This window comes from Dicentrarchus labrax, unplaced genomic scaffold (assembly GCF_905237075.1).
Source record: "Dicentrarchus labrax unplaced genomic scaffold, dlabrax2021, whole genome shotgun sequence".
Lineage (NCBI taxonomy): Eukaryota > Metazoa > Chordata > Actinopteri > Moronidae > Dicentrarchus > Dicentrarchus labrax.
This window is the reverse complement of record NW_026136704.1, coordinates 20,875,221-20,887,795: the sequence shown is the minus strand read 5'-3', so window position 1 is coordinate 20,887,795 and position 12,575 is coordinate 20,875,221. Positions and strand designations below refer to the sequence as shown.

The window sequence follows — 12,575 nt, the reverse complement described above, 5'->3', positions numbered from 1 at the left end:
CTGGAATCTGAAATGATATGAACAACCAAAAAAATGAAAAATCTGATGTTTTGCTAAGGCTTGCAGTGTGAACGCAGCCTGTCCCATTTTACTACCTCCTGACTGTCTCACAATCCTCCCTGTACTGTTGGAGCATTACTGGGCGGGAGTGGATTAGAGCTGTCTGGAATTCCTTCAGAGAATTTCAGAAACAAGAACTGTACATAGCTCCCCGCCTGTACCCGACCCCCTGCCACCGCTACACTCCCTCACTGTAGGAGACGTAGGTTCACGTCTCCCACAGTGAGGGAGCGAGGGTCCCACCAGCTGTGGGGCGTGGTGGGGAGGGGTTGTCTTTGTTTTATTGGAAGCATTTTTTTAAACAACATGAAACAAATTATCACAAGATACAAAATCAATAATTGGAGGAAGTTCTGAAAAATGAACAGAATTTTTTTCTTATCCTGCTCATCTTTATGGAAAGAGATGTTGCTTTTGAATATTTTACATGTAGTTTTTTTGTACAGTGTGGCTCTATAGAAATGTAAACTCCACCAGTAGGTAAACATTTGCAGTTTCTAGTGAAATATCTCGACAACTATAAGATGTATTTCCATTAAATTAGGTTTGGTCAATATTATAATTTGTCCTTACAGGAACAAATAATATAGTGATCCTCTGACTTTTCCTCCGGCGGCCTCATTAGGGGAAAATTTCCATTGCTCCAATACTTTGTTGGACTTATGCTGGAGGCGATGTTGCACAATTTGTTTGCTTGCTGGATGAAATGTACAAATTAGATCTCAACCACATGTGAACAAAGGTTTTGTCCACTGAAATCCAAACATCTCTTTCCGTGATATTGCTCTATAGCTACAAACATGAGCTAATGGACAAGTAGTTTTATTTGATGGGTTATATGATATAAAATCCCCACAGGAGCACATTCAGGATTAGGATCCTGAGCAACAGGAAAGAGATTTTTTATACAAATGAACAATTAGCACAGAGATACAAGACTTTATTTTCTGATTCATAAATAGTGTGTTTAATAATCAAACATACCTTAAAACCAAACAAATATGGTGCCCCGCATCAGCAAAAGATGGTTAAATCTAATTAAACCCAAATTTTGTGGATATGAAGTCACACTGTCAATATTTAATAGTGTTTTAATCCTCAAAGGACCTCCTCTGTAATGAATGAACCATCCTAGATGACTCAGCATAAGAGCAGCCTCACTGAGCTGCTAGCGTGGCTGTAGGCTCTTGGTCTTTACTTAATAATTCTTTATATAAAACGGTCTGGAACACATAATATTATCTAAAGAAACCAAAGCAAAGATAAGAGCAGTATCTAGTCTGAAAAATGTGATTTGGGGTTGCAGAAACAGGATTGTTTTCAGGCCTAAAATGGCCAGCTTTTCTAAAAAAAAAAAGCTACGCATGTTGTAATATTTTTGTTTAGCAATTAAACTGCAGGAAAGTGAAAATTGCTAAAACAGTGACCTTTTTTTGTATAACTTGTTATTTAAGGAAACTTGTTCCATTGAGGATAAAATCACACGTAACTCAAGTAACCTTGCAAAAAGGTTTGGAGGGTAAATGTGAGACAAAGTAGAAACAAAGAAGTGTTTGGTGACGTATGACTCAATGTTTTGTGTGAGAAACGACACTGATTGGTCAAATTTGCTCAAACTTTGCAGTGATTGGACAAAGTCACACAGAATTTAAAGGGGATAAATTGAATTTCTGTTAATTGTGATCACAACATCACATCTTCCTGGCGGGAAACTGGCTTTTCTCTCCACAGGTTGGGAACCAGTGTCAGGTTGTGGTTTTAGGTCCAATGTGGATCTGTTTGCACTGACAGCCCATTTATCACTCAACACAACACATCATTGTTGATTGTTTGCTACTAATTAACATAAAAAACATATTTTATATACTTTTTAATATTGTTTCAAGTGATATATTGACTCTATTCTCTGCTGAACTGGTCTGTGATTAACATTTTCAACCCCATTTTCTGAACTGAACACATTTCTTCATGTAATTTAAGCAGAGGCCAGACATTTTGAAGTGCCAAACTGAGTGAGATTGAAACATTCAGTCGTATCATTAGTCATTACATGCATTTATTTGAGAGGAACAAATTTCGCCATACATATCTTTGTGATTACCAGCACATTTCAATTAAGTTAACAAATTATTATTAAAAATTTCTAAAAATTAAAGCATAAACAAACAGTGGGGCAAACTATCTGTTGGGTGGAGAGGAGCAGGAGGGTCAAAGGTTGCTCCTTTTAACATCACACCTGCCTGCGTGTTTGCTTCAGGGGGGAAAAGAAAAAAAACTCAAAGCAGGTTAAACCAACTCTCTTCACAAACAAGTTGACATTTTATGTAAAGTTTTACTGCCTTGCTCTGGGAAATTCAGGATAGAAATTGGATCTGAACAGAGACATCAGCGCTGGCAGTGTAACGAGTGTGATGCTGTTCAGACTGTGATATCCTGTAGTTCAGTCTCCACTGTAGGAAAACAACACCACCAGCGCCCCCTTGTGGCTGCACCCTCACCCAGCAGAGTAGTGTTAAAACAACAAGGACTTTGATGAGAACTGTTAGGTTTGCCGCTTCCTTGCGTTTGCTTTCATTACTGCACCCTGACTGCTACCATGGTCAACCATTCAATCATATTTATCTTTCCTCCCAACACAGATTAACCCCCCTCCCCCCAGAAAAAAAACAAAACTAAATATTTTGCTCTAGGTTGAATGTGAAATATACATCAAAAAAATGGGGCTAATCTTTAAAAGCAACCCCTCAAATGGAAAAGAAAAGATAAAATGAAGAAAAGGGGAAAATTAAATCAGAGAAGGCTCATATATCTATAAAATAAATACAAAATATCTGATTTCTCAAAGCAGCCAAACAAAAAAAACAAAAAAACAAAAACAAAGACTGAATCTGCAGTGGTGAGTTTGAAGGCAACATGAATGATGAGCTGGAGCGGAGAGGTGAGATGGCACAAAGTACCAGCGGAAGACAGAGGGACAGGAGGAAGGAGAGGGGAGATAAAGACAGAGCTGAGTTTAACACAACAATGATCAGGAGGTCGAACAGAGCGATAACAGAGTCTGAAGTTTTAGAGAATCAAGGAAAAGAATACGTTTGTATTTTTGTACTGTAAATAAACGCAGAAGTTCTGGGCTTTTCAAGCTGGGAGCAAATTACCGACTGACTTTCAGAAAGCTTTTTTTTTGTTTTGTTTTGTTGTTGTAGCGGAGGCAGGCGGGGGTCGGGGGGTGGGGGTGGGGAAGACAGTTGCAGCTCCTCCACATCATATCTGAGGAGACTGACTGGAGGGGTGGGGGAGACGCTGATTCCTGAGGGGCCAAAGTGAGCAGAGAAAACACACAAGAGGGAAGTCACTTTGGCAGAGGTCCTTTAGGGTTTCTTTTTTTTCTTTTTCAAAGGGGGAGAATAGTCGGGAGAGTGGGGGACACATACATAAAACGTTGACATTTAAACAGATACGTTAACATCTTCAGCTTCCTTAAATATAAAACCCTTTGACAGTGACCTACTTCCACCTCCAGAACAAGTGTTCCAAGCCAGCAGGTCCGCTCAGCAGGGTCCGCCACCGTTATTTCGTCTTCCGACTGTGCCATCAACCCCGCTTTTCTCATTATCACCCTTAATGTCTTTTTGTGTGTGTGTGTGTTGTGACGAAAACTGCTAGTTATTTCCCCAAATACAGTGGAAATCTACACAAGACATCAAAGCAGGGCTGTGAGAAAGGTCTGTGTTCTGTCTTTGGTTAGTGTTTTACCCTCCCTCCTTTGTCCCCCATCTCTCGTCTTTCTCACTCACAGACGGCTGCTTTTTTTTTTTTTTTTTGTAAAGATTGCAGATTGACAAAATGTAGTGATAACAGGGTGATTTTATTTCTCTTTCCCCGTCCCCTCTTCCTCATACTCAATGTGCATATGTATGTGAGTTTCAGTGGTTGATGTAGTGTGGATGTCCTTATTGGTCACAGCCAAGCTCGAGAAGTTGATTTTGTCCTTTGTGTCTTTCCATAATTATATGCTTATATTTTCATGTATAGAGCTTCCCCTGTAACACCAGGTCTTCGGTCCTTTATGGAAAGGTGGTGTAGGTGGTAAAGTCAAAGAAACGACAAAAACATTGTAGGGCAACCAGTCATGTAGTAGAGCCAGACCAAACTATCTGAGTGCTGTTATCTCCTGTCCTCACCGTCCCTGTGGAAGCAGAAGAGAGGAGATAAATTAGTCCCAAATGTAGCAGAGAACATGTAAAACCAAACGTAATTATCCATGACTCTATGTATGACTCATGTTTGAGTCACTATGGGTGACTGGATGCAGTTTTAACTTCGAATGATTACACACAGCCTCTTTAGGTTTTTAAAATTCTCCATTTTATTGAAGGTGAAAACTTTCTGCTCAATCTGTGCACACTGTGGTGTCTGAGGCCATTACAGCACTTTCTGGCAGCATGTTTTGTCAGCATTAAATGCCATTTTGGCTGCACACATACATGTAAAACTCTGAGGATACTGCCAGCCTTATGGTACGTGTCCACAGGGGCGTTTTTGGACGCAACGGTTCGTGTTGCTTCCCAGCATTGGACGCTTGTCATCACAAAAGGCTACAACTTCTGGCTGCACCAGATTGAACAGGTTTTCTGCTCCGGGATTTCAAAACAGACCAGCATGGTCATTTGGAAACTTTCTCGCATATTACAAAAATAGCTCACTGACATGAGTTTCTGAAAACAATTTAAGCGAGAAATAAGCCATGCAGTCGCTGAATCTGTCTTCATTTTAGATCGACAGAGGTTAGTTTAAACAGTTTTCGACGAGATTCAAGAGGTGCCGGACTCCTCTGATTTGCATAAAGTAGCCTAGACCTCTACAGTATGCAAATGAGGAGCAGCCAACGTGATGTACAGTGGCGCTGCAAAAATACACTGAATTGCTGCTCACATGGACAATGGATGGAAAGCGTGGAAATGACTGATCCTGTGGACACATACCTTTACACTTTTAGACCTTTACACTGTCAAGTAAGCCAACAGTTTATCAAGTCCAAAACCAAAAGTTAGTTCCTGCTGCAATTTCACTAAAAATCACTCATTGTGCAGAAAATGTGTTTAAAAAAAAGTGAGTATGATATTATCACAACAGATAAAAAAGATGCCCAGAGCTACAAAAGTAATCTTCCTTTAAATAATCCATACAATTATATTTCTACTTCCTAAATGAGATGTTTTTCATAGTGAGGATGTCAGGACCAAACAGAGGGAGTGATCAGTGCAAACTATAGACCAATGGGATATTGTTTAAGGGAAGAAAGGCAGTTTAATTATAGGAAGGAAGAAGATATTTTTCATTGTATTGTTTAATATTCAAACCTCCTTGTTCATCGTGAAGTCACTAATAGAGATAAAGTGCTTTAGAGGAAGTAAATTCTGCAAGCAGAAGTCCCTGTTTCATGGAAACTACTTGTTTTGTACATATAAATAGATAAATGTTTACCTCACAGCCTCATGGTGCGTCTCTCCCCGTCTCCAGACTGGCCTCTAGCAGCAGCTCCTCCAGGTCTTGTCCACAGCTGACACTCACTGCACAAGAGACACAAAACACACATTACCAAGACAGAATTTTCACACCCAAAACCAACCGCACACTATTTATAGATATTATAGAGAGATTATAGCAACTCACCGTGCTCCATCACACAGCTGCCGGGCTTGGGGCTTTCAGTGTCAAGAAGATGGAGGGAGAACTCCGGCTTCAGGCCGTTGGGCAGAGCTGAACCGATGACCTCTTCTGGAGCCTCAGCAAAGCACTCGCCCTCGTCTGCAGAGCTCTCATCGGGTGAATCCTCCTCTTCGACTGGGGAGACGGACACGGTTGAGGCAGGTATGGGACTCTCTGAGGCTTCTTCGGCTGGAGGATTTGACTCCTGAGCTCCACCTTGAGTGACAGATGGTGCTTGCTGATCAGTCTGGACAGAGAGAACAGGCTGTACTCCCTGCTCATCTGCCTCCGTTTGCTGCTTTGGACACGGTTCCCCTTGGCTTGGCTGGCTGTAGTCGTTCTCTGTTAAACTGGGTTTTTCATTTTCTGACAAGTTGGCCGGTGCTTCCTCCAGTGCCTCTTCCTCCTCTGTTTGGTTCTGCGCATGTGTCTCCTCTGATGCAGATGCTAGCTCACTTTGTAGCTGTGCAAGAGCTGATGGTAACGGCTGCAGCTGCGTTTGACTCAGTTCGTCTAACTCTTTACACTCTCCTTCTGTGCTATCAGGGGACATCACCTGTCCCTCATCTTCTGTACGACCATCCTCTTCTCCTTCCTTCTTTCCTTCTACACAAGTGGGCTCATGTTGGGGGGCTTTAGTGCTCTCTGTTACCTCCTCAGTGAGCTGCACTGCTGAGGAATCTGAAGGCAGGGCTGGTGCTTGTTGACTTGGATCTGTCACCTCTGGGTCTAAAGTGCTAGCGGTCACATCCTCTGTGGGTTGACTTGTAGACTGTGGCTCTATTGTGTGGGTCTGTGTAGTATTTGGTGTGGACTCTAAGTGTGCTACAGGACTCTGGTCTGTCAGTTTACAGTCTGTTGACGGAGCAGGTGAGCTCTCCTTCCCGTCCTCCTGTGTCAGTTGTGTTTGTGTAGGTGTTTGAGCTGCGGGTGGCGGCTGTGTCTGCTGTGTCATGTTCACGTCTACAGGCTTCTTTGAGGCCTCTTTGGCCAGGCTGGGGTTTGCAGGTGCGCTTAGTTGGAGTTGTAGCTGTTGCTGCTCAGGCGGGCTCTCCACCCGAGTTACCATGAAGATCTTATGACCCCTCCCTGGACTGGAGACAGATATACAGCGACCAGGAGATGGCGGGGTGCCGGGAGGAACTGCTGATTCTGTGATGGTGATGCTGGAAATGACACTCGGCCCGCTGGCAGGCGGGGCCGACGGGGAAGAGGACGTACGTGAGGCACTGAGGAGGGGCTGTGCAACCCCTGGCTGGGTTTGGGGAGCAGTCTGGTTTAAGTGAGTGGACGAGTTTGACGTAGAAGAGGAATTTGTTACCACCTCCTCTTCCTCCTCATCCTCAGTGTCTGAGTCCGACTCCAAGGTCATTTGAGGAACACTCTTCTCAGAGCTCGTTCCTGACTGGCTGCTCGTCTGTCCTTCATTTCCTGTCGTTTCACCTCCTTCTCCCTCTTTCCCCTGCGTGTCCCCACTCTCCTCTGATGCTGGTTGCTCCTCTTCTTCTGTGGTCCCATCCTCTGTGGCGATTTCAGCCATGGATGCCGACTGCCTCATCTTCTGCTCTGTTTCCTCCTTCTCCTTGGCCAGGATGAAGTTCCTCTTGCAGCCATTCTGGATCTCAGCCAGCAGGGCGCGCTGGGTCTCAATAAAGCTCTTCACCTGAGAGATAAAAAACATGTAACATAAACCACGAAACAACTAAATCAAAGCAATTCCTTTCTTCAATCTGCTGTTTTAGTCAGTAATATTATCTTTCTTTCAAAACATAATTTTATTTAAAAGTCTATAGCTGGGGGCACCCTGGTGGCCCCTCTCCCTCTACCCTCATTTCCTGTCATCTCTCCACTGTTAGCTATCTAACAAAAGCATAAAATTCATTAAAAAAAAACAAGGCTAAGGCTAGTGTAGTTATACAATAACAAAATCCAATGAAAAGACCAAAAGCAGACTTTGTATGACTCCACTGATGTTTCACGCTCCTTTCCTCTTCTTGATAGGAATAATGGAAATGTAAGCTCCCTTTGTTCTTTTTTTAATAAGAGTTAAGGTACGCATGGAGACGTAGTATTTGGATATGTGGGCGAGTATGAAAGTCTACGTGTGTTAAACCTGTATATGTAAACGGATTAATTACGTCTGGAAGGGAGGATGGGGGACTGACTTGCGGCCCACAAACAATAGACTTTCTGACTTTTTTGTGACTTCCTACGCTGTCAATAGCCCATTCATCACTACTGAAGACATACATCTTAAAAAACAGGTCATAGATGTGTACTTTAATTTCTCTGGGATTAATTTAAACTGCTGATTTGTAGCAACAGGATGTAGTATTTGGGAGGGACTCAAATGTGTTGAGCTCTTCTCCTCTTCTCCTCTTTCCCCTTCCCCCATACTTTGTCCCCATTGCTCACAGTTTCTTTCTTGGGCTCCCGGTCAAGGTCGAGACGCAGCAGAGAGGTGTTGACTTTCAAGGCGAGCGACAGGGCCATCAGTCCACCTGTCTTGATCTCATTCTCTCGAAGGTCCAGACGAAGCAGTCTGGGGCTCTCAGCGATGAATTCAGCCACAGCCACAGCTCCTATAGCACATGACGGTAAAGAAATAGGAGTCAAAACACGGGGAAAAAAATCCTCCACAAATACTGAAGCACAGGCACACAGGAACTAGTTCCTACCTTCGCAGGACAGTTTGGTGGAAGCGAGGCCCAGTCTCAGCACAGAGCGGTTAGCAATCAGTCCGTCTTTCAGCTTATGGACCCCTTCGTTACCCACTGAGTTATGGCCGAGGTTGAGAGTCTCTAGACTTTGGGTGCATGGCTGAAACAACAGGGGAGAATGAAATGCATTGAGAATGTGAACAGAGATATATTTGTGTACAATTGAGTGTTTGTTTAATGACGGGGGAGTGCAGTTACAAAACCACATTGTTTAGAATAATCTTAAGCTTTAACAGCTGGTGAACAGGGGAAACATGAAAATGCTTTAGTAATGGGATGATTAACTTCAGTAATGGGATGATTAACTGAGATTATGATAATATTAAGTGACTTCATAGTGTGTCATGCCTCTCTCTTATCTTTTTCTTTTATGTGAAATATATAATGTGACAGATTATTAAGAGACACTCCTATAGGAGAACTGTCGCACACGTGCACACAGACGGGGCGGAGCGTGATCAATTTAAGATCAATGTTGTAAGAACTGTTTAAAACACTGCTGATAAGGAGCAGGTGTAGACAACCTGCAGCTCTTTAGCTCCTCTCCAGTGGCTCCCTGTGGCTTTAACAAAATATAATATGGAAATGAATAATGATTATTTTCATTTATCTTTGTTGTAGGCCTAAAGTGATTCTTACTTTCTTAAATTGTAAAAACCTCTATACTGATGATTACTAGTCTTGAGTCTGCCGTAAAGAAACAAACAAAAAAACTCTGTAGTTAGGTTAGGAATTTAATAGTGTGTGGAGCAATTTGTTTGCTTTCACAACCAACTCTTCTGGCATACCGGTATTGGTAGCTTGATCTGCAGCAAGAAATTAGCATTACAAGGCTCAAATCTGTTCTGTGGCTCTTTTGAAAGCAAAGGTCACTCACCGCTGGTCCAGAGGGACCCAAACTTTAGTACGATCAATAAATTGTGATTCTGAGCAAGAACAGTGTGTGGGATCTTCTTTTGTGAAAGTGAATATTAAGTGTAAAATGTCCAGAATGTGTTTCATGGTGCTCATGTAACCTGTGTATAATGATATGAGCCAGTAAACTGTAAAATATTTAGTGTATCTTCTATCTTTCTGGCAGCTACAGTATGTGTTTATGCAGTAGCTTTTCTACCTCAGTGATGCATTTGGGATTTTTTCAGTGTGTGGAGACAGAGTTCTGACATTACTGAAAGTCCCTCTGGAATAGATTGGTATTTCCCTTGCAGAACACAGTTTACTACTTCATGAGATGATTTATGAGAGTTCTTCCAATTATCCTTCCTGTAAGCTATTGCTAATATGCGGACTGCCTATTTAAACCTCCCAGTGAGTGCCAGTGCTGTGCTGCTGTTGGTTTGAGACCTGAAATACATCTTTTGCACTATACTTAACTGAATCAGCAGCCAGGACAGTCATGGGATGCTATTCATCAGTATGAGAGGGGGTTTTGGGCCATTTTTGTGTGTCCTGCCACATCTTGCAAGCCTCAATAAAAAGCATCATCAGACAAAATTCTTGGAAGAGCTCAAAAACGCAGCATTTTACAATCTAAAAGCAAAACCATCGGATTTTCTAAAAATAAGTTGACTGGTGTGTCGTAATTAAGAACACATGAGATGTTAAAGGCTTTCATTAGTTAGACTTCTACTTTAGTAAAAATCTATAAAACTTCCTGATCTGATCAATAGTTAACAGTCACTTCACTTAAAGTCCTGATGATTCTTTTTTAGATCAATTTCTTTGAGCATTGTTATTACATTTATTGATTAGACGAACTATATAGACACTTATCTGGATGAAGTAAGTAATACCAGTAAACTGTTTATACACAACATAAGCATCAGTGAAGCAGCTGTGTGTTACAATGATATATTTTACAAAAAAAGGTTTTCTTCTTTTTTAAATTGTTTTTATTATTTAAATCCTATTGAATTATTTCTTTGAAATTTATATTTCTTTTTCCTTTTTTGGGCTATGCTGTATAGCTTTTTTAAATTTTATTTTATGGCACTTAAAAGGAAATGTTTTATCTTACTCTGACAAGGCTGAGGCAGCAATGACTCAGCAATGTCTAAATTTAAACACTGTTGTACAAAAATAACAAGTGAACAATAAGTGTGGAGATAATGACGTTATCACTCAACAACGGACATGAGACCAATGACTTTAGAAATGGATTATCTACAGCAGACTGCTGTGAAATCAAACCAACACCAGAGAAATGGTGCTGCATGAAGACCGGAGCCTGAGCTCACATCAGTGAGGGAGACGTGTCTACAAATGTCACGTGTATCAATGAGGCGCTTACGTGGAAATGGCCGCTCATATCAGACATCATAACAGCTCTCTACACAGCTTGTTAATCTCTTACCTACACACCCGTCACTCTCAAGTTTACACAAGGAAATCAGATAGCGGGTTCTCTAGTGAAATGCAAATATGAGTCATTCATCTAACAATGTCAAAGTAAATGCAAATTTTTTTTTAATTTGTTTTAAACAAGATCCCTCAGGCTTCATCTCTGTACTGTTAACTGGGGAACAAACCAGAAGCTGCAAATGCATGCTGGTGGTGACTGGGAAGATTGCTGAATGGTTGGTTTACTACCTGTCGTTATTCCAGCAAATATTGACTTTTTTATTAGTAAACTTTCCTTAAACAACAAACAAATAGTAGGTGTAGTTGCTACGGTAAAACGTGCACATGTGGAAGTAAGTTGAGGTCCAGCTGCCCAACATGAACAGATATGAGGAGAAAGCAGATATAACAAACAGCAGAGCTCTATTTTGATCACTTGAGTAATGAGGAGAAAATTTAATTCTCCCAGCCTCAGCTGATAAATGTGTGTGCAGGCTGGCTTTATTGTGTGCGTGTGTGCGTGTGTGTGTGTGTACCAGTGCAGCAGCGAGGTAGCCCATGCCGTTGTGTGTGAGCTGGTTGTTCCATAGCACCAGAGTGACGAGGCCTTTCCTCTGCTCTTTTAGTCCTTCACACACGTAGGCCAGACCTGTGATGACAAGCAGAGTTAGTATATCTGTATTTAAAGAGGTACTCCGCCCTAAAACTGTGTTCTTTGAGTTGTAAACTGATTCATATGACTATACTGTGATGAAACGCTAGTCTTATAAAATTGACATTATTACTTAATTTATAAAAATCGGCATTTTATTTTACATCACCCTTTACATGTTAAGGACAAATGCTGAGATAGAAACGACTGTTAACTCCATTTAATCAGAGGAGGGTTGCCCAACTCCCCCAGCCTCCACTTTGAGTGGGAGTCTGTGAAACCGCTAAGCTCCTTTTCAAATGTATACTGATCGAGACGCATCATTCACAGGAGTTTATAGTAACTTTTGTTAAGCCTCTACTTGTGTTTTTCTATTTTGGTTATATAATTAAAATCCCTTTATTGTAGCTAAAACTTCTGGGGGCCCCTGTGGACAAAAGACGTAGTGTTTCCATCTCCTTCTCTCATTGATTTCAAGGGGAATTAGACCTGGTTTCAGGTATTAAGAATAACTATTTAGAAAAAGGCCAATCTTCTCGCTGATGTTCTGATGTGTTTATAAAGACCATATAGAGGCTTGGTATTAAACTGAGACTGTTTCATAACCAGTTAAAAACTTCTTGTAGTAGGTTTAATATGATGTAAGATATCATCAATGCAGCTATAATAATCTTTCTTTTTCTCTTGTATTTTTAAAATTCCCTTTCTGTTATAAAAAAGCATTTTCTAAGCTGTTCTAGTAGCAGGAGGACAAACATATTTGGGAATGAATGGGGACATAAAATTCAGTTTAAGCTGATCGGTCTGGGAATTTCTCCTTGAAAATCACTAACAAACAAAATCGAAGGGCCTTAGGTAGTTTTAAGAGCACAATGACATGTCACATGTTGCATCTGGAAACCAACTTTTAAATCTGAATTCATCTCACAAAGCTGGAATGAGTTCAGTGTTGTGTTTGTTTCTATTGATCAAATATAGATAAATACTGTGTGTAGTGGTGGAAAGCAAAACAAAAAAACTAATTTTTAACAGCAACACTTGGACGTTATTATAAGCTCATTAGTCAGTATGTTACGCAGACCTCCACATGGGGA

At 41.2% G+C, this 12,575-nt stretch overlaps 1 protein-coding gene across 1 annotated transcript in view; it reads right to left on the bottom strand.

The window, feature by feature from the left end:
- Window positions 1-2,099: 2,099 nt before the first annotated feature.
- ppp1r37 (protein phosphatase 1, regulatory subunit 37) overlaps window positions 2,100-12,575 on the bottom strand; it is a 43,100-nt gene continuing 32,624 nt past the window's right edge. The window contains exons 8-13 of the mRNA XM_051396901.1: window positions 11,366-11,478; window positions 8,448-8,589; window positions 8,185-8,351; window positions 5,734-7,432; window positions 5,545-5,630; window positions 2,100-4,246 (exon numbers count right to left, since the gene is read on the bottom strand). Of these exons, the coding sequence (XP_051252861.1) occupies window positions 5,554-5,630; window positions 5,734-7,432; window positions 8,185-8,351; window positions 8,448-8,589; window positions 11,366-11,478 (2,198 nt within the window). The 3' untranslated portion in view covers window positions 2,100-4,246; window positions 5,545-5,553. The remainder of the gene's footprint in view (window positions 4,247-5,544; window positions 5,631-5,733; window positions 7,433-8,184; window positions 8,352-8,447; window positions 8,590-11,365; window positions 11,479-12,575) is intronic.